Source organism: Podarcis cretensis (assembly GCF_951804945.1).
Source record: "Podarcis cretensis genome assembly, chromosome: 14".
NCBI classification, from domain to species: domain Eukaryota; kingdom Metazoa; phylum Chordata; class Lepidosauria; order Squamata; family Lacertidae; genus Podarcis; species Podarcis cretensis.
Genome location: NC_137183.1, coordinates 38,901,914 through 38,921,172, shown reverse-complemented (window position 1 = coordinate 38,921,172; position 19,259 = coordinate 38,901,914). Strand labels below are relative to the sequence as shown.

At 45.7% G+C, this 19,259-nt stretch overlaps 1 protein-coding gene and 1 long non-coding RNA gene across 2 annotated transcripts in view; one reads left to right on the top strand and one right to left on the bottom strand.

Moving 5' to 3' along the window:
- The first annotated feature begins 2,902 nt into the window (after positions 1-2,902).
- On the top strand, positions 2,903-9,265 carry LOC307202480. The gene is made up of 2 exons (XR_013832901.1): positions 2,903-7,293; positions 7,538-9,265. It is a non-coding gene; the product is annotated as an uncharacterized lncRNA (long non-coding RNA).
- The window catches only part of NTN3 (netrin 3), a 115,208-nt gene continuing 103,637 nt past the window's right edge, over positions 7,689-19,259 (bottom strand). Inside the window, exons 7-8 of the mRNA XM_079952388.1 lie at positions 14,621-14,695; positions 7,689-10,515 (exon numbers count right to left, since the gene is read on the bottom strand). Coding sequence (XP_079808514.1) covers positions 10,187-10,515; positions 14,621-14,695 — 404 coding nt within the window. The 3' untranslated portion in view covers positions 7,689-10,186. The remainder of the gene's footprint in view (positions 10,516-14,620; positions 14,696-19,259) is intronic.

Below are 19,259 nucleotides of genomic sequence, written 5' to 3'. Positions count from 1 at the left end.
GTTGATTCTTTCACAGGTTTTGTCTGGATTTATCTTTTGGAGAGACCGAAAGAAGCCTTAGAAAGGTTTAAAGAGTTTTGTGACAAGGTTAAAAATATGCATGATGCTGACATAGATTGTCTTTGCACAGATGAGAAGCCAATTTTTCTCTTACAGGATTTCCAGAGGTTCCTGAAGAAGAAAGGGATAAGACACAAAATTGCAGCTTCCGAAGAAGCTTGGAAGAGATGTGTCTGTGTTAGAGTGAACAAAGAATTGCAAAAGGGAATGCATGCGCAATTGCTTAGTTCGCATCTGCCACATGAGTACTGGGCTGAGTCGCTAATGTCATTTTGTTACACGTGGTTGAGAAAGGTTTCAAAAGAGTTGGGAAGTTCTCCTTTTGAGAAACTGTTCCACAGAAAACCTTCTGTTGCCCATTTCAAGGTTTTTGGGTCTCATGTGAGGACAGAAGCTCCGGGTGGAGTAAAGAATGCCAGAGGCATTTTTGTGGGTTATGAAAAGGGCCTCTACAGAGTAATTTTGTCTGAATCTGGTAAGGTGATTCTCACAAAATTTCTAGAGAGTGCTCCTGAACAGGAGCGAGTGATTGTTCACACATTTCCCACAGGAGATGATGATGATTCTGATGATGATGATGATGAGTTTGATCTTATTGAGTTCAGTAGTACTGATGATGACAGCGATAGCTCAGACAGCTCAGTTGTCACAGTCATTGAGAAGAAATCTCACACAATGACTAGACCCTCAGAAGAGGAGGATGAACCACTGATTAAGCTTAGTACTGGTTCTCCAGAGAGTTCAAAGGCTGAACCAGAAAGCAAAGAAGAGCAGCACCTCTTACGTAGGTCTGAGAGAGCAACGAAGGGTGTACCACCCAAGAGGTATTCAAAAGAGTTTGCCAACCAAGCTATTGCATGTGTTGCTGTTGTAAACGACCAAGGTCGAATTGAAGCTGTGTCTGAGTCAGAGACAAAGGCACAACAGAGAGTTGCTAACCAAGGTAATGCAGAAGCACTCATTCCTTGGAAGTCACACAACCAGAGAGGTACATTGGTAAAACCAGTGGCGGGTAGTTCCAAGGGTGGAACTGAAACAACAGGGGAGTGTTATACATATAACAACTGTTTGTTTTCTTCTCTGGATGACGCTTTGCTCGCAGCACGCATTGATACTTTAGGGGGAGTATGTTATTCTAAAGCAGCAATGCTGCAGCAAGCAAAGGCACCAGCAGCTCAGTCAGCTGCTTGTGGCTGCAAAGCCAGACAGGATGTATGTGACTGTTGCCATGGAAACAAAGGGGCAGTCCATTCTCCTTATTGAGCACAGGATGTGAGCTCAGTGTGTGTCATATGACCTGTACAGGATGTACATGGGTGGAGTTTGGAGTTTCTCTCTGTTTGTTGAAGAGAGCAGACATGTTTTCTCTGTACTGAAGTAAAGACAGGAATAAAAGAATGTAGATACATTTCTGTCTGTGTCTGATTCCCCTCCCTGGGGATATGCTGGAGAGCAGGGAGGAGGAGAGCAGTTGGTGTGTTTTTCTCACAGCCTGAGGAAAATCGCCGGAACGGACCTCGTGTGTTATTCCTGCCGGGAGTCGCCGGAGGGAGGTCAAAAGAATTCAGCCGGTGCCTGGAGAGATAGGCACATACCTCTGACCGGCCCTGAATTCTGACAACCCCTGCCCGTACGGGCCAGTCTTGACAGACTCTGGGGTTGTGCGCCCATCTCACTTAAGAGGCCAGGGGCCAGCGCTGTCCGGAGACACTTCCGGGTCACGTGGCCAGCGTGACATCGCTGCTCTGGCGAGCCAGAGCCGCACACGGAAACGCCGTTTACCTTCCCGCTGGTAAGCGGTCCCTATTTATCTACTTGCACCCGGAGGTGCTTTCGAACTGCTAGGTTGGCAGGTGCTGGGAACGAGCAGCGGGAGCGCACCCCGCCACAGGGATTCGAACTGCCGACCTTTCGATCGGCAAGCCCTAGGCGCTGAGGCTTTAACCCACAGCGCCACCTGCGTCCCTTAACGTACGCTTATTAGGCTCTTATAAACTGATCACCTGGAAAAACCCATTAACTATTTTTTTGCATTTCAGATTGAAACATGAAGGAGTTTTTATTTCAGTTATTAAAAAAAAGTTTTTATTTATTTAATTCTCATAAACAAAGCAGGAGTTCTTTGCAAATGTACAATTACAAACCAGCACTCAACCTCATCAGTAAGCTAATAACATTAGCTCGCGGCCTGTTATTGGAAAGCACTGTTTGTTTTTCTCCATCTACTCTTTTGCTGATGGTTCATTCAAATGATGAAATGGTTACTCCCACAGTAACTTGTCCCATAATTACTGTACTCTTGAAGTGTGTGACCCCTGGATCTTGTGATAGAAGGATATATGTTTCCGTGCAGAGAGAGGTGGTTTGCAAATGGTTGCATTAACAACCATGGAACACATTCTCAAGAACGCATTGTCCTAGATGCTCTCAAATGCGGATTCCGTCCACATGAACTGCTGGAGTAAACACATCACTATAAATGTCCTAATTCTGCTGCTCAAAATGTATTGTCTTTTCTGGAATGGATATTCAAGCACAAAAGACATGTCTACCCTATAAGTTCTGAAGGATGCATTCATGTTTCAAGTATGGCTTCTCTGTATAATAGTGACTGTTTTAGTTGCAGTATAACCAGCAAAGAGTCTTGTAGCATCAGCTTTATTGTAGAATAAACTTTTCAGGGACTTATATCCCACTTCATTGGATGCATGAAGTGTTACCTGTGTGCATCAACTACACAAAAAGCAAAAAAGGTGGTATGATACGCAAAAAAGGTGGTATGATACGATCCATTACGATCCATGGATCCGATCCATGGATCCATTACGATCCATACGCAAAAAAGGTGGTATGATACGATCCATTAGAACATCATGCACAAGCAGTGGCGGCTGGTGCCCATTGGGACTGGTGGGGCAGAATGCAGGGAGCCCAACACTAGGTGGAGCCAGAGCCAATGATAGGTGGGGCCAACTAATTCTAGATTTGCTCCCATCCTCCTTCGTTCTTCCAAGGGCAACCATGTGATTAAAGAGGAGGAGGAAGCTGACAGGTACCACTGCCACCTGCTGGACTGGTTGTAAGAAGGCAGGAAGGTGGGGGCAGGCTGGGGGCAGATTGGGATTGGTGTAGCAGCGCCTCATCTGCCCTAATGGATCAGCCTCCACTGTGTGCAAGTCGAACAATATCATATACAGTGGTACCTTGGGTTAAGTACTTAATTCGTTCCGGAGGTCTGTTCTTAACCTGAAACTGTTCTTAACCTGAAGCACCACTTTAGCTAATGGGGCCTCCCATTGCTGCTGTGCCGCCGGAGCCCCATTTCTGTTCTTATCCTGAAGCAAAGTTCTTAACCTGAAGCACTATTTCTGGGTTAGCGGAGTCTGTAACCTGAAGCGTATGTAACCTGAAGCGTATGTAACCCGAGGTACCACTGTATACTGAATGCAAACATTCTGGGTGTGACATCTGGTATGCTGGAACAATAGGGCTTTGTAGATGATTTAGAACCCACAAAGAAATAATCCTTGACAAAGAAGCTCCAACAATCTATTTCAAAATATTTCAATTTTGATGGCTGCCACCTCGTTGACTTGGAAAAATGTCCCTCTAAACAATCAACAAATCTGGAGGTATTTGAAGAGAGGGAAGACCTCTGGGCAGGGATAGAGGAATTAGTCTACTACACTCAGTCCATGCCATTTTCACGTGTGCCATTTCCACAAGGACTTTTGATCCTGTTATTTGCATTAATCTGCAACATTTAAAAAAAACAACTTACAAAAGTTTGTGTTTAAAATTGTAAATATTTTTGAATGTATTTGCTCTCAAAATACACATTTCAAAATGTTAAATTTACCTCAAAATCTACATTTTAAAATGCTTGTGGGATGGGAGTGGGATTTGAGCCAAGGACTGTGTGACAATATTTGGGGAAATGTAAAATCTGATCATTCAAATCTGCACGTTTGATTGGGTGACTTAGTTATCGGATTCCTTAGTTATCGGATTCCAAAAGCGTCCATACTTCTGGATCTATAGACTTAACACACTAAGGCTGTAATCCTATATACAATCTTCCTGGGAGTAAGATCCCTTGAACCCAATGGGACTTCCTTCTGAGTAGACAGGTTCAGGATTGCACTTTAACTTAATTTGAAAGCTGACATTTAATTATTTCCTTAAAACAAAAAACCCTCTCATATAAGCTACCCTTCTTAATAAGACTTTTCCCATCCTGACTGTGTTCTTAAGACTGTCACCTTAGCATCCACTGCTCATTTGAAAACCTAGCTGGATTACCAAGGAAGGCTTAAACCAAAGCTTTGAAATAAATAGCCTTACTATTTTATCTCTACTGGGCTACCCTCTTATTTGCCTTTAACAGTATGCTTCTTAGATCTACAGCCTATATACAGCGCTGGATTTAGGTGGTGTGGGAGGTTGCCGAGCTGAGGGGATGCAAATAAGAAATATTTAGGAGGCATGCCAATTTTTGTCCTAGCTCAGGGCACCATATTACCAAAGTCCACCCCTGCTGTATGCCACAGTCAATCTATTACGGTACTCTTTGTTCCATTTCTCATTGGCACGGTAAGAATACTCTTGCTGGATTCAACCGCAATTTTAATCTTGTCTAGAGGTGGCTCTCCAGATATTTTAGACTACAACTCCCACCATTCCAGACCAGTGGCTAAGCTAGCTGGGGCTGATGGGAGTTTGAGTCCAGCATCATCCTAGACCTACTCCAACATTCTATTTACAACAGAGAGAAAGCCAATGTGTCTTGACGTAAAGGAAATCCTCCTCCCCTAGTTGTTCGTTCTGCTGAGTATTGAGTATTCATAGGTATATTGCTGCTGTACATTTAAAGTGAAGAAGGGTAAGCTATCCTTCTTGCTTTCATGCATTGCAAAGAGGAAATTGTGCCTGAAACACACATTATCATAAGCAAGTGAACATCAACAACATCTCATGAGAAGTAGCATTTATGGTTCTTCAAACAGTGATGCTTTACGGATCATAAAAAAATTATCCAATCTGGCATGGGGGTGAGTAGTAGCAGTGGGCTTTTTTTTGCTGCGTAGGGTGGGCTTTCAATCTCAGGAGGTTCTTCCACAGTTGTGAAAGGATATCCTTCCAAGCAGGGGAAGCTGGCTGACTGAGCTACAAGTATGAGCAAGATGAAAATATGAAGGAGGATGTCACTGCAATTATTCCCACTAACCAGGGGACTTGGCAACAGGTGTGAGAGGGCTATGAACAAGAACCACCTTGGTGGAGACCACATAACTGATCTGGTGTGGTGTCTGCCCATTAAACCTACCAGGGGGTAGACAAGCTACCGCCATCTTAATTTCGTTAGAATGCCTCTAGACTGTATGTTGAGGCCCAGAGGCATTCCTGGAAAATTAAGGTGGTGGTATCTGCAGCTGCTTGGCTTGATGTTTCTTCAAAAATGTGTATGAAAGCAGTTTTTAAAAAATTCCCACACACCAAAGGGAGGTGTTGGCATTTGGGCCCTCTAAGATTTGGATGCCGTCTCCCTGAACCTCCACTTGCCCCTGCAGCTGACAAAATGGTGGCCTAAGGTGCTTCAGTCAGTCCAGATGGGAAATGAGGAGATATGCTCTTCAAGGAAAAAGCTTGGGCAGACCAGACATGACAATGTTGTGGCCTTATGTACCCTGGCTGGACCTGCCTTGCAAGTCATGTGGGCAAAACAACAATGAAAGTGCTTAGACTATGCTGAAACGGCAGCCAGATGGCTTTTGAAACTGCTGCTAAAAAGAATTAACATTGGCACTGAGCCAAGGTGCTCATCATCTCATCATGCACTTGTTCAAGCGGATGAAATCATCATTCTTTGCACCAAACAGATGGCAGGATAACCTTGTGTACCTACAAACCCTCTGCAGTGATCTGTTGGTGACTTTAAATAGCAGCTGTTTTTAAACCAAAGTACTAAAAACAATGATAAGGCTGGCTTTAAGAATTGAAAGCTATTGCTATACATGTGATACACTGTTTGGTTTAAGTGTCTCTGGGCTCCAGAGTTCATATGTCACTATTTCCCCCACTTTCCATAAGCAGTTAAATGTTTGGACCTAAGTGTGCAAACCCTCTGTGACATTGGAGCAACTGGGTCAATGGCAGCCATGACACCCCAGGCAGTCCACTTTCTGTGATGTCAGAAAAGCTGAGCCAATGGCAACCAGTAGGCAGTCATGGTGACACTTCAGGAAAAGCCTTCGGTGACATCAGAACCATTGAGCCAATGGAATCCAGAAGGCAGATGTGAGATTGTTCAAGCAAGTCAATGACAGACATAATGCCTTAGACATTCTTTGGGGCTTCTGATATCACAAACAGCTTGCAAGTATAGGACTGGCTGGCAATTTGTTAGTCACAGTATGAGAAGTTTACTGTCTAATCAGAGCAGATGAGTTAAGCATCTAGTAAGATACAAACATTCATTAAAAGATCCTTAGCTTGTTTGTGTCATAGCTGTCAACTTTTCCCCTTTTTAAAGGGAAATTCCCTTATTCTGAATAGGATTCCTTGCAAGAAAAGGGAAAAGTTGACAGCTATGGTTTGTGTGCATCTCTGTGGGTAGGTCTATCTTCTGTCCAGTATTTGGTGGGAATGAGCCATGCAGCTTACATGTTTTTCAACCCACCCAAATTTATATGGCAGTTAGATACAAGATGTGGACATTCCTTGACACCCAGAAGAGCTAAAAAAAGAGAAGGTTTTGTTGAGGCTGTCATGTTACCCCCAAGTGGTTCCTCAACCAACAAGGCCAGCTCTACAATTAGGCAGAGCTTAGTCAAGTCATATTAGGTGCTGGGTGCTGGGATAGGGGCAGAGGGTGGCGGCAAGGTGTTGAAGTACAACCTGCCCTGTGTCCCCTAAGCCAGCCTGCTCCTCTCAGGAAGACACTGTCCCTCTGTCAGTGTCAAAATAAGGCTCAGCTGCTAGTTCAAACAGCTTCTGTATGTTAAAGAGGGTCCACCACCTTGTTGTTTGCTTCAGGTGGCAAATGTCTTGGGGTGGCGCTGACCACCAAGAAATGCAAACTTTACAAGGGCAGGCAGCTCAGGTTCCCAGTAAAAGAACGACGCCAACTGGCAGTCCTGAAGGCCAGGAGGCAGCAAGGTGAGCTTGGGAGATGAGCATCAGCCCACCTCACAATTTGCATGTTAGGATGGCCTCCAACTAAGTTCTACAGTGGTACCTCAGGTTAAGTACTTAATTCGTTCCGGAGGGCTGTACTTAACCTGAAACTGTTCTTAACCTGAAGCACCACTTTAGCTAATGGGGCCTCCTGCTTCTGCCGCGACGCCGGAGCACGATTTCTGTTCTCATCCTGAAGCAAAGTTCTTAACCTGAAGCACTATTTCTGCGTTAGCAGAGTCTGTAATCTGAAGCATATGTAACCTGAAGCGTATGTAACCTGAGGTACCACAGTACTCAGAGAACCAGTAAAGTGAATGAGCCTAAGTTAGCCGTGTCCAATGATTTCAATGGGTCTACTCTGATTAGGACTAGCACTCGATGCAACCCTGAGGGAAAACCAGAGCACAAAAGCGGGAAGGAGTCTTGTTTCACTTTAAAGACTAGCAGACTTATTGTGGCTTTAAGTGTTTATGGACCAGAGACCAATACATCAGGTGGAAAATACAAGCACATACACAAGAGATACCCACACAGAGACACAGAGGTATAAAGGGTGGCAGTGGTGGTCCACAGTGAAGCCCAAGGTTGGTGGAAGGCAAAAGGTAGAGTCTCTGACACATTTGCCCCATGCTTACAACCTATTTTCTCTGTTCTAACAGTAGATAGCAAAATTGGAGTAAGGTGCATTATGGGTATTGGAGGAGGGATCCAAAAGGGCACAAAATGGAGATCTTCCCATTACTGCTTTTTTCAATGACCAATGACTGTCACAGCTGCTCCCTGTAGAGATGTGGAATGGGGTGAGCACTTGTCCCCATGCCCCTCCCAGCCTTCCCAAATTCAAACTGAAATTTCTCCATTGAGAACTCTGGGTTCAGCCTTAATCTTAGTCATCTGACAGCTTAAATCAGTCTTCCCTCAACCTACTGCTCTCCAGATTCTTCTTTGTTGCCTTCTTTACTTCAATGCTTAACAGTCCCAGCCAACATAGTCACTGGTCTGGAATGATGAGAGCTGTAGTCCAGCCACATGCAGGCAACCAGGTAAGGCTGCGTTAGAGACATGAATCAACTGAAAATACGCTGAGCATCTGAAAAGGTGCCTATATCACTTGTAAAAGCAGTGCTAAACCCTGCAGATAGAAAATGCGACCTTACATTTCTTCATGTGAGAATGAATGAGAAAGGACTGTTCTAAAAAGGAAACCCACTGTGACACATGGGCACCACCTGTATTCAATATTTCAGCTTCACTTTATTTTTAACTTTTAAGTCCCACCCACTTAGCCTCTGACCTTGTCCATTTGGAGTCTTGGCCAGGTCTGAAGCCTGCCCTCAGGTTGAAAGAGGTTCCCCACCCTTGATCTCTGAAGAAAGTTTATTTAGGACAATTGCTTTTCTCGTAAGCGATTTTGTGCAGATTGAATTGATGGCTCAATTAAAACTTATCTGATTAATTAAGCAAGGGAACATTTATCGGTGTATGTGTGTCAGAGAGACAGAGAGAGCAATGAGGCAATACTTCTCAGCAGACCATCTTCATTTTTGCCCGTCTCTCCCAACGGAGGGCCATTTTGATTAAAATTCTCTGTCGCTATTTCATGAGGGCCTCCACACCCCCCACTGTTGCCCCAAACCACAAAACTCTGGGACAATGAGACCATCTGGGGCATTATGAGGGGGTACCAGGATGCCATCACAGAAGCTCTGCTCTTGATGCTTTTGCTGCTTGCAGAACAAAAGAAGGAACCCCCCTCCCAAAAAGACTATTGGTGAATCCCAAGCCCCCCGTGAGAATGTTTGAGGAAACACCCCATTTTCTGCCTCTGTGAACAGGGTGGAGCTTTTTTGGAAGCCATCCCAAACTGATAACACCACCTCAGGCACCTCTGAGTTCCTGCCACAATCCTACCACAGATCTGTTTAAGGTGTCCCAAGGTGGGTTTTCTGTGGGGGTGGGGTGGGGTACATTCACAACATACCTTTAAAGCACTATGATACTACTTTAAATCATTATGTCTCTCCCCCCCAAGAATTATGGAAGCTGTAGTTTCTAAGGGTGCTGGGAGTTGTTAGGAGACATCTAGTTCTCTCACAGAGCTACATTTCCAGAGTGGTTTAGCAGTCAATCCCTTTTCACAGGAAACTCAGGGAATTGCAGCACTTGGCAGGGGGACAGAGGCCTCCTAACGATACTCAGCACCCATAACAAACTACAGCTCCAAGATTTCTTGGGGGAAAGCCATGGCTGTTTAAAGTGGCATGGTAGTGCTTTAAATGTATGTTGTGAATGTGGCCTGTGTATGTGTGCGTGTGTGTTAGAGAGAGAGAGAGAGAGATTACTGTTAACAGACTTAATATGACTACCTAGGAGTGATTAGTGGGAAGGGGCATCACTTTCCGGAAACAGGAAGCATAACGTGGCAGTAAGGTCAACGTTTTGTGGGTGTGCAGATGGGAACACCAGATTGGCTCTGTCGGTGCACATGTGCCGTCCTGACCTCCCCACCACCTCGCCCCTTCCCAGTAAGTGACAGCTCCTGTGGTTGCCCCTCTGGAATTTGGCAGGATCAGAGAAACACTGTCATTGTTTTGTTTTGTTTTTTTAAAAAGAAAAACAGGGTGGGAATTTTGCTCCTGCTCAGAGACATTCTGAGCTGTCTTCTTCCAAGTCTCTTCAGTTCACCAGCCTTCTCCTTCACTTCGCTCCTTGTTAAAGGTTTGTCATTACTGTGTTACTCTTAATAAACTTTTTTTTAAAAAAGGACCCATGCACGCAACCCCCACCCCCAAGGAATCATTGCCAAAATATACACTATACACAGGCGAGTCCATCCATTCACATGATATGTATATGTACAGAGTCTCTAGGAACAGTCTGCTGGGTGCAGTGCACAGGGGACCAGAGAGAAGGGAGGCATGTATTAACAGACACGAGCCTAAACCAATCATGGTTTCAAGCACTTCCCCTTTTTCTCCCGCCTCTGCAGTTTCCTGAGCCGCCGAGTCCAGGCATCCCTCCACTGGATCACCAAGCTGTTCTTGTCAGCCATTAGTCCTGGCCGGTCAGAGGGGTTTTCGCTGATTCCCATGACCAAGTACTTCCTGCTGATTTGGATCTTGGGGCATTTGCACGCCAGGTCTTTCATGTGGATCCACAAGAAGTTGTCGCCCCTTTTCACCCGTTCGTCTCTGCACTTGTAGACCGAGAGGATGTTGACAGTGAACTTGGCCCAGTTGGCCACCGTCTCCATGTCTAAGACGTTGACTTGGACAACTGCAGGGCAAGAAAGGAAAAAAAGTGAGGTCACAGGTGGCAAGGAACTGATGCTGAATATGTGAAGCTATGTATTAGAATTAAACTTACAAATAGTTGTTGAGCAATCATGAGATTTCATAGTCATGCCCCATGCATCAGTTTCTTATGCTGTTTCTGAACAAGCTGCACTTGCTGCCAATATTTTACCAAGTGATGTTGAAAGTCTTACTGTTAGTGCATAAACCCTTAATGGCCTAGGACCAGCTTGTCTGAAGGTTACCTGCCTTGTCCCTTCTAACCTGGCCAGACCACTGCAATAATTAGGAGAAGCCTTCCTGACTGTCTCACAGTTATCTCTTTATTTGTTTAGCTTCTACACGAATCAAAGCTTTTAGCAGCATAGGGGCACAAGTAAAGATGCAACTCTGTTCCTACTGAAGTCAGACAGGTGTGTAAAATCCAGATATCTCATTGCTCGCCAAAACTGCATTTGTTTTTAGAGAATTAGTTTGAATCAATTATTCTGGATTTTATGATTTTATAGTTTGTGGGTGGGACTCAGCTGAGTTCCATCAGCAGAAGATCTGAGTGAGAGGAAATGTCCACCTAGCCCACCTTCTTGTTCTCACAGTGCCCAAGCAGATGCCTCAGTGGGAAGCCCTACTGATGGCTCTTCAACTTTAAACAGGGTTTGCACTGACCAGCCCCTTAAAGCACTTCTTAACAGAGGTGGTCAACGATGCAATAGCATAGCAACCTGCAATTCGTGGCAACTTGTTTTTACTCCATTCATAGTCATATCAGAGGCAAGCATTACAGGTTTCTGAGATTTGCACTCTGAGTCAAGGAATGCAGCTTTGGGTGACCTTCTCAAGGCGGTAGATCATCTGTTATCATCTCCATGTCTCTACGCCAAACCCTCCAAGCATCCCTATTTTCCAGGGACAGTCACGGATTTACAGAAGCCATCCTGGAATGTCCGACTTTTCCTTAAAGGTAAAGGTCAAGGTACCCCTGCCCGTACGGGCCAGTCTTGACAGACTCTGGGGTTGTGCGCCCATCTCACTTAAGAGGCCAGGGGCCAGTGCTGTCCGGAGACACTTCCGGGTCACGTGGCCAGCGTGACATCGCTGCTCTGGCGAGCCAGAGCCGCACACGGAAACGCCGTTTACCTTCCCGCTGGTAAGCGGTCCCTATTTATCTACTTGCACCCGGAGGTGCTTTCGAACTGCTAGGTTGGCAGGCGCTGGGACCGAGCAGTGGGAGCGCACCCCGCCGCAGGGATTCGAACCGCCGACCTTTCGATCGGCAAGCCCTAGGCGCTGAGGCTTTAACCCACAGCGCCACCTGCGTCCCGACTTTTCCTTAGGTCATCCTTATTTTCACTGGAGAAATGTTGGAGTTATGCAACCCCTGAGCCAAGCAGATAAGTACTATACAACCTTTAGAAGACATCTGAAGGCAGCCGTGTATAGGGAAGTTTTTTAATGTTCAGTTTTTTATTCTGGTCTTATACAGGTTGGAAGCTGCCCAGAGTGGCTGCAGCAACCCAGTCAGATGGGTGGGGTATAAATATTATTACTGTTGATATTATTATTATGGAATAGGACATTCATTGGAGAAATGTTGGGGGGTATGCTACACTACTGTTGTTACTAACTTTTTTTTTGTGCTACAGCATTGATTTTTTTGAAATTATAGGATTCATATGTTTTGTTTATATTGATGTCTTGTACATCCTGATAGACCGAAAAGCAGGGAACACAAATGTATTTAAATAAACGATCTCTGATCACAATTATCTGCAAGGCTAACTGCCTTTGCAGAAGATATCATTTAAAAGCCAAAACACTTCTCGGCTGCCACCCCGTCTCACGTCCATCTTCCCGTTCCCTTCCACCTTGCCAAAAAGATCTTTTCTGTCTGAGCCAAGGAGTTCCTGTGGGAGATCAATCACAAACCACAGCCTCTTTTAGGGATCCTCCCTCTGCTCCAAAGAGTGAATGTGCTTGTGTCAGGGTGATTTACAACCTGCCGTCAGGATGTCCTGAGTCCAAACTTCACACACATCCCATCCCATTCAAACCCTCTCACCCCACACACCTTGCAAAACAAGGGAAGAAGAGAGGGTACTTTTTAACATATTTGGCAGACAGGGAGTGACTGTGGGTTTAAGCAAGAAGGGGAGAGGGTCCAGCAAGTTTTCATAGTGTTGTGTGTGTGTGTGTGTGTGTGTGAGAGAGAGAGAGAGAGAGAGAGAGAGAGAGAGAATTTCAAAGTGGAGAAATAGGGCAGGATCGGCAGCCCCTGAAGCCAGGAGCATGTAACAAGCACAGGAAACATGGGGAAGCCGTCCCGTACTAATTTTTTTGTCATCTTTGCTATGCCACTCTTGTTTTGTCAATCCCTGTTTGGAATCTGATCACTGGGAATCAGCAAAACAACTTTGCTCGTGTCACATTGCTTGTGTAACAAACAGCAGGGCACGGGTAGGTTTGGATCCACTGAATTCAGTGCAGATCCCACTGGGAGGTGGATAATCTCCAGGGCCCAATCCTCAGAGCCCTGGAGTTGCTGTAGCAACCATCCCTCCTCTGCCACAACTCTCCACCATAGTCAGCTTGAGCCAGCAGGGATATATGGGGAGGAGGGGAGAGTAATGGAAGAGCTGGGTGGCCTTTGATGTCAGCATTCTGAGCACCCAAAGGCCATATCTGAGCTTGAGATATAGTCCGCATTTGCACGATACATTCGAAACAGTCATACCACATTAAACAGTCATGGCTCCCCAAAAATAATTCCGAGAATTATAGTTTGTTATGGGTCCTGTGAGCTGTGAGGATACCCCTAGTTCCCTCACAGAGCTACAGTTCCCAAAGTAGCTTAACAGCCAATCTTCTTCTCAGAGAATTTAGCTCTGTGTGGGGGAATAACACAACTCTCAGCACTCTTAACAAACTACAGTTTCCAGGTTGGGGGGGGGGGTCATGATTGCTTAAAGTGGTATAATACCATTCTAAATGCAGATGGAATCTAACATATCTAGTGAAAATGACCTCACAAAGCAAAAGGTAGATTTCAGTGATCTGGTTATTAGTGCCCCCACCTCCACCACAGAGGTTTGATCAGCAGCTTGTTCAAAGACCTGAATCAGAAGCCAAATTAGTACTGTATATGATAATCTGGGCTCTTTCTGGCCTACTTAAGGCAGTAGAAGCCAGTCCATTATAGCCTGCCTTCCTGCTTAGAACCAGTCCATCAGATGGCACTGCCTATCATCTTCCTCCTCTTTAGTCTCACTGTTGCTGCTGTAGAACTCAGCAGGGAGAAGGATGGAGAGAAAACAAGAATTATCTGGATCTGCCTGCCTGCCGTTGGCTCTGGCGCCACCTACTGTTGACCTCCCTGCTTTCCACCCTCTCACTGCCAATGGGCAACAGCAATCACCTGTGCAAGATACTGCCTAAAATTTGTGCTCAGGATCTCCTGTAGCTTTTATTTAAAATTTTAATAGTGGCTGTAGGCCCCCTGAATAGGATCAGGGACATGGCACCAGGCAAGAAGGGTTATCTGTCTGTTTTGTCTGTGGGGTGTTGAGGGCATGGGTTTGTTTGGGAAAACAGTGTTGTGCTGTGGCCCCAATCTGATTAATGACCCTTTGCTGCTTCTATTTAGGTAAGAGAGATCGAGGTCCTGATCTCATCTAAAGTGACTCTAACATGTATCAGGAGGACTTCTCAGAGGCGGAGCTAACTGTTCCAGCCCCTGGAGAGGCACACATGCTGTGCACCTGTGGGGGCGTGGCTAGCTGCCCACAGGGGCGCCACCCGTGGCGAGCATCCCAGGGGGGTGCTGCCAGCAGTGAGTGTCTGGGGGTGGGGCGGCGATGTCACCCCCCTCAGGGATGACACCCAGGGTGGGCCGCCTCCACCGCACCTCCCTTCTTCTACCACTGGGACTTCTGAGCCCAGAAATCTTACAGTCTGCAGCTGGTGCTTCTTAAATACTTATTTGGAAACCACTGACCAGAAGGTAGGGCAAGTTCCCAGATAGGAAATTCCTGGTTTGACCTTTACATTCTGAGAAACCTTTTTGCATTAGAGAAAGGAGAGCTGCTCCTTACCGTAATCTTTCTTGCAGTACTTTTTCATGTTAATTTTGTAGTTGCCTTTGGCTGGCTTGCAGTAGGAGTCACAGTCTGCAGGAAAATACAAGGGGGAAATACAATTAGGATGACAACTAAGAAGTCAGCAGGGTGGCAGCAACATCATAGTGAGGGATGCACAAAATTATCAATTTCTGTTTCTCATTCTTTCTAGTCATTTCCACAGTTCTCTGTATTGCTGCATCAGTTGCCAATGCCCCCCAGCCCCCCCCGACCATTCCCCATTCCCTCAGCACCCATGTGGTTGGGAGTACAGTGGTACCTTGGTTTACAACCATAATCCATTCCGGAGGTCCGTTTGTAAACCAAAACAGGTTGTAACCCAAGGCGCGCTTTTGCCAATGGGGCCTCCCCAAAAAATTTGTTCGTAATCTCAAAAAAAATGGGTTGTAATCCAAAAAAAGGTTGCAAACCGGGACACGCACTTCCGGGTTTGACATGTTTGTAATCCAAAACGTAGGCAAACCAAGACATATGCAAACCAAGGTACCACTGTAAAAGGAAATTTCTGCTTTGGACCCTAGTCATGCTAGGTCAAATGCCCTTGTAGTTGAGACTACACAGTATTAAATAAACAAGCAAGCAAGCAAGCAAGCAAGCAAGCAAGCAAGCAAACAAACGATATTTGAAGGAGACATTATTATTTAGAAGTTCAGCTTGTAAAACCCATTGAGGTTCAACAAAAGCTCTTCAAACCACCGAAATTCAGCCTTTAGGGTGATGTTCAACTAAGTTTTTCTTCAGAGTAGACCCAATGAAACATGACTAAGTTAGCTCCGTTTATTTCAGTTGGTCTACTTATTTGAAAACCACCCTTAGTTTTTAGTTAGAAAAGCAAACAATCTTAAATTGTTGGCATGAAGTAGGAGCCAAAGAAAATGAAAGAAGTGCCCAGCTTTTGCTTGATTTTAAATCATTCTCTTGACTTCCTGCACTAAACTTTCATTAAAAATAGTATAATTTGAAAGCCTTGCCATCAGCTCATTCCCTTGCCATAGCAAGGATAGTTCATCAGTTGCTCTGGTGTTTTGATAGACAACATCACCTCTGAATAAAGTTCCACAATGGCAGTCCATCACAATGCATATAGCTAAGTGCTTCTAAGCTGGAGCTCATTTGGGAAAACAAGCTTGTGGAACACCTCTCTGCCTCTCTGCCTTGACAATAGAAGAGCAAGGAAAATTTAGCATGCTGCTGCTTGCATCAGCCTTCCTGGTGTGGGCCCTGCTGCCTCACCCCCAAAGAGGAAGTTAAGGAGGCAGTGGTTTCGGTCCCATCCTATGTTTGTCGCAACCAGTGCTGCTTCTGTTCTGCTGCAGTTCAGCTTCTGCTAAAACCTACATTACTCTATTCACTATCCACTATGGCCGAAATGAATTATGTCATTAACTTCGGTGCATTTCAGTGGAAGGAATGTATCAAAAGCAAAGTAGAAAATGATCTAATTATTTATGCAACATTTGTGGACTAAAAAAAAAAATCCCACCACAAAGTGACTATTGCTTGTATTCACTTGCGGGGTTTCTGTTTCAGTCCTTGGGCGAATGTGTGAAATGCTGCATTTTCTGCTCCTGTTTCTGATGGAATTTCACAAAATCCCTACCCACAAGCAACACAGGCACCTGGCATTAAACAGCCTGTCTAAGTCAGGATCCAAACTCCCCTCCTTTCTTGGCCAACCCCAAACCTCCCCTCCCTCCCTTCCCCCATAAACATTATTTTAGTAATAAAAAGCAGAGCGACAGAGACATTTCCTCCCCCTTGTCCTCCCCCCACAATTCCCTGTCGCCTATCCTTTGAACGTCTCAATTTGCCTCTCTTCAAAGGTTCCGCTTTTTTGGCTGTGCTTCACCCCCCCATCTTTTTTCTAAACCCCATTTTTCTTCCTTCTTTTCTTCCTCTCTCTCGTGTTCCTTGGCCAGCTTGGCTGTGGCTGGCACAACCTCCTCTGGCACGGCTGGCACCATCTCCTCTGGGATGGGGCACACAGTCAATGAAGTTCCCTTTTGGGGTTTTCTTTTTCTTTTCTTTTCTTGGTGCTTGTGAATTGCCAGAGGCTTTGGAGAAAGAAAGTTTGCGGGGGATGGCGGGGTGGGGGTGGGGACAGAGAAAATACACTTATCTACATACCCACAACCTCTTGGGCATGCCAACTTTGTTGAGGAGAAAGGGCAGGGTCCCAGAAAGAAATGCGGCCCCAGCTGGGCCTCGGCTGCTCTTGCCATTTCCACTTTGCTCCCTTTTTTCATGCCGGTTTTTATGCTGCCTGCTCCAAATTTGTCTTTGCTAAAAACCACTCAGCATGGAGCTAATTCTGCCCCAAAGCAGAATGAGTAAAGCTATACAATCCAGACTGCCCCTTTCCCACCTCGGCCAGGCCTGCAATGGCCGGCCCTTTGTTGGCTTTGTTTTTCACTCCCAGCTCCTGTTTTCATGGGGCAAAAGTGCCGAGCCAAACGCCAGTGAGCTGGATGACGGCAGCTGGGTCAGTGCACTGCCTTTTCTCCCTCCCTCGTTCTCTCATAGCACTTTCCCCCTCTTGCCTCTTTTCAGGGCTGTAGCTGAGTGGCAGAGCAACTGCTTTGCATGCACAAGGTTCCAGGTTCAATTCCCAGCATCTCCTGGTAGGGCAGGGAAAAGACCCACATAAAAAATCCTGGAGCTGCTGCCATTCAGCATAGATGATGCTGAACTAGACGGTCCAAAAAGTTGACTGCCCCCTCCCCACAATCCACTTGTCACCATCAAGATCTTCTGAAGTGGTGCTCAGAGATTTGGAAAGTCAGATTAAAAAAAGAGGGGGAGGAAGGTGGGGAGATAGAAAGATGAGGGGGGACAAAATGTTTTCTTTTAAAAGCATTAATTGGGGCAGTCCAAAAGTCATAATCCTCCAATCACACACACTCATCCTCCTGTCATTCTCAAGACCGTTTGAAGAAGTGCTCAGAGATTTGGAATATCTGATTGACAGAGAGATGGGGGAGTTGAGGCACAGAATCCTGTGAGGCTGACAACAACAACAACAACAACAACAACATTTATTATTTATACCCGCCTATCTGGCTGGGCTTCCCCAGCCACTCTGGGCAGCTTCCAAAAAAATATTAAAATACTGTAATACATCAAACATTAAAAGCTTCCCTAAACAGGGCTGCCTTCAGATGTCTTCTAAAAGTCTGGTAGTTGTTGTTCTCTTTGACATCTGGTGGGAGGGCGTTCCACAGGGCGGGTGCCACTACCAAGAAGGCCCTCTGCCTGGTTCCCTGTAACTTGGCCTCTCGCAGTGAGGGAACCGCCAGAAGGCCCTCGGTGCTGGACCTCAGTGTCTGGGTAGAACGATGAGGGTGGAGATGCTCTTTCAGATATACTGACCGAGGCCATTTAGGGCTTTGAAGGTCAGCACCAACACTTTGAATTGTGCTCGGAAACGTACTGGGAGCCAATGTAGGTCTTTCAAGACCGGTGTTATATGGTCTCGGGGGCCGCTCCCAGTCACCAGTCTTTCAGCAGGCCCACCTACAGTAGCTTCAAAGTTGTGCAAGCTTTCCAGGTTCTACAGAACTCTTTGTACAGCAAAGCGACAACTTAGGGCACAAGCTGTTGACGTCTTTGAAACTCCTGGTTGGGACAATGAGCTATCAGCTCCTTGCTTCAGACTTTGGCTGTTTCTTTGATGTGGCCAGAAAAGAAAGATTGGCTGAGTTCAAGTTCCTGTTGTCCTACTCCATGAGATTCTCACAGTCCCTGAATAGAGCTGATTGCTGCTGCTTACTCAGCCACTATGCCAAACTCCTCGTTCTAGCCCAGCCACTGCACGTAGTGCTCCTTTGATATGGTCAGTCTTAGCTGGAGTGAAAAAAAGCTTTGGGATGACCCAACAAGGAGGGCCTCATGACCCACCTGTGGGTCCCAACCCAGTGGTTGAATACCTATGTTCTAGAGAAGCTCACAGGTCATTTTCAGGCCTGTTAAAACCAACAATAATATCATTTCCCCTTTTGATTAAAAAACTTAATGCTGTTGCCTGCATAGAGAGTCCCCCAAGAATCTAGAATAAACTTGGTCTTTTAAATGGCCCCGAAGCAGGGATTCCCATTCGAATTAGAAGACTCCTTCATAAGAGGACTGTCCTCCATAATGTAAGGGGGCCTGCCCACACTGCCCCACAACAGGGTGTTCTTCTGACGGGGCAGGAGAATGAGACGGTTTATGGAAGACAGTAAATGCAGCATCAGAATCATTTTGTCGGGGAGAAGTTAACTTGCCACAGAAAGGATCCACGTTATCACAAATGAGAATACGTCTATTCATATCCACCAAGTCATTGATAAATGAGTTGATGCATTCGTGGCGCCCTCGAGCTGTGGGCTGCTACAGCATGATCAGGACAAGGGAACGTGTCTAGCATAAATAAAGCCTAAGTGAAGAGCATAAGAAAGGAGTTGTAGGCACTGCAAAGGCGAGGTTATGTTTTGTTGAGTCTCCATTTGCTATGACTAAAATTTTTCTTCCAAACGGCTGACTATATTTGGAGTTACGAAGATAGTTGCTTAGTCTAGTTTTGCAGGGAGAGGGAGAGGTTCCGAGCCAAAGACGC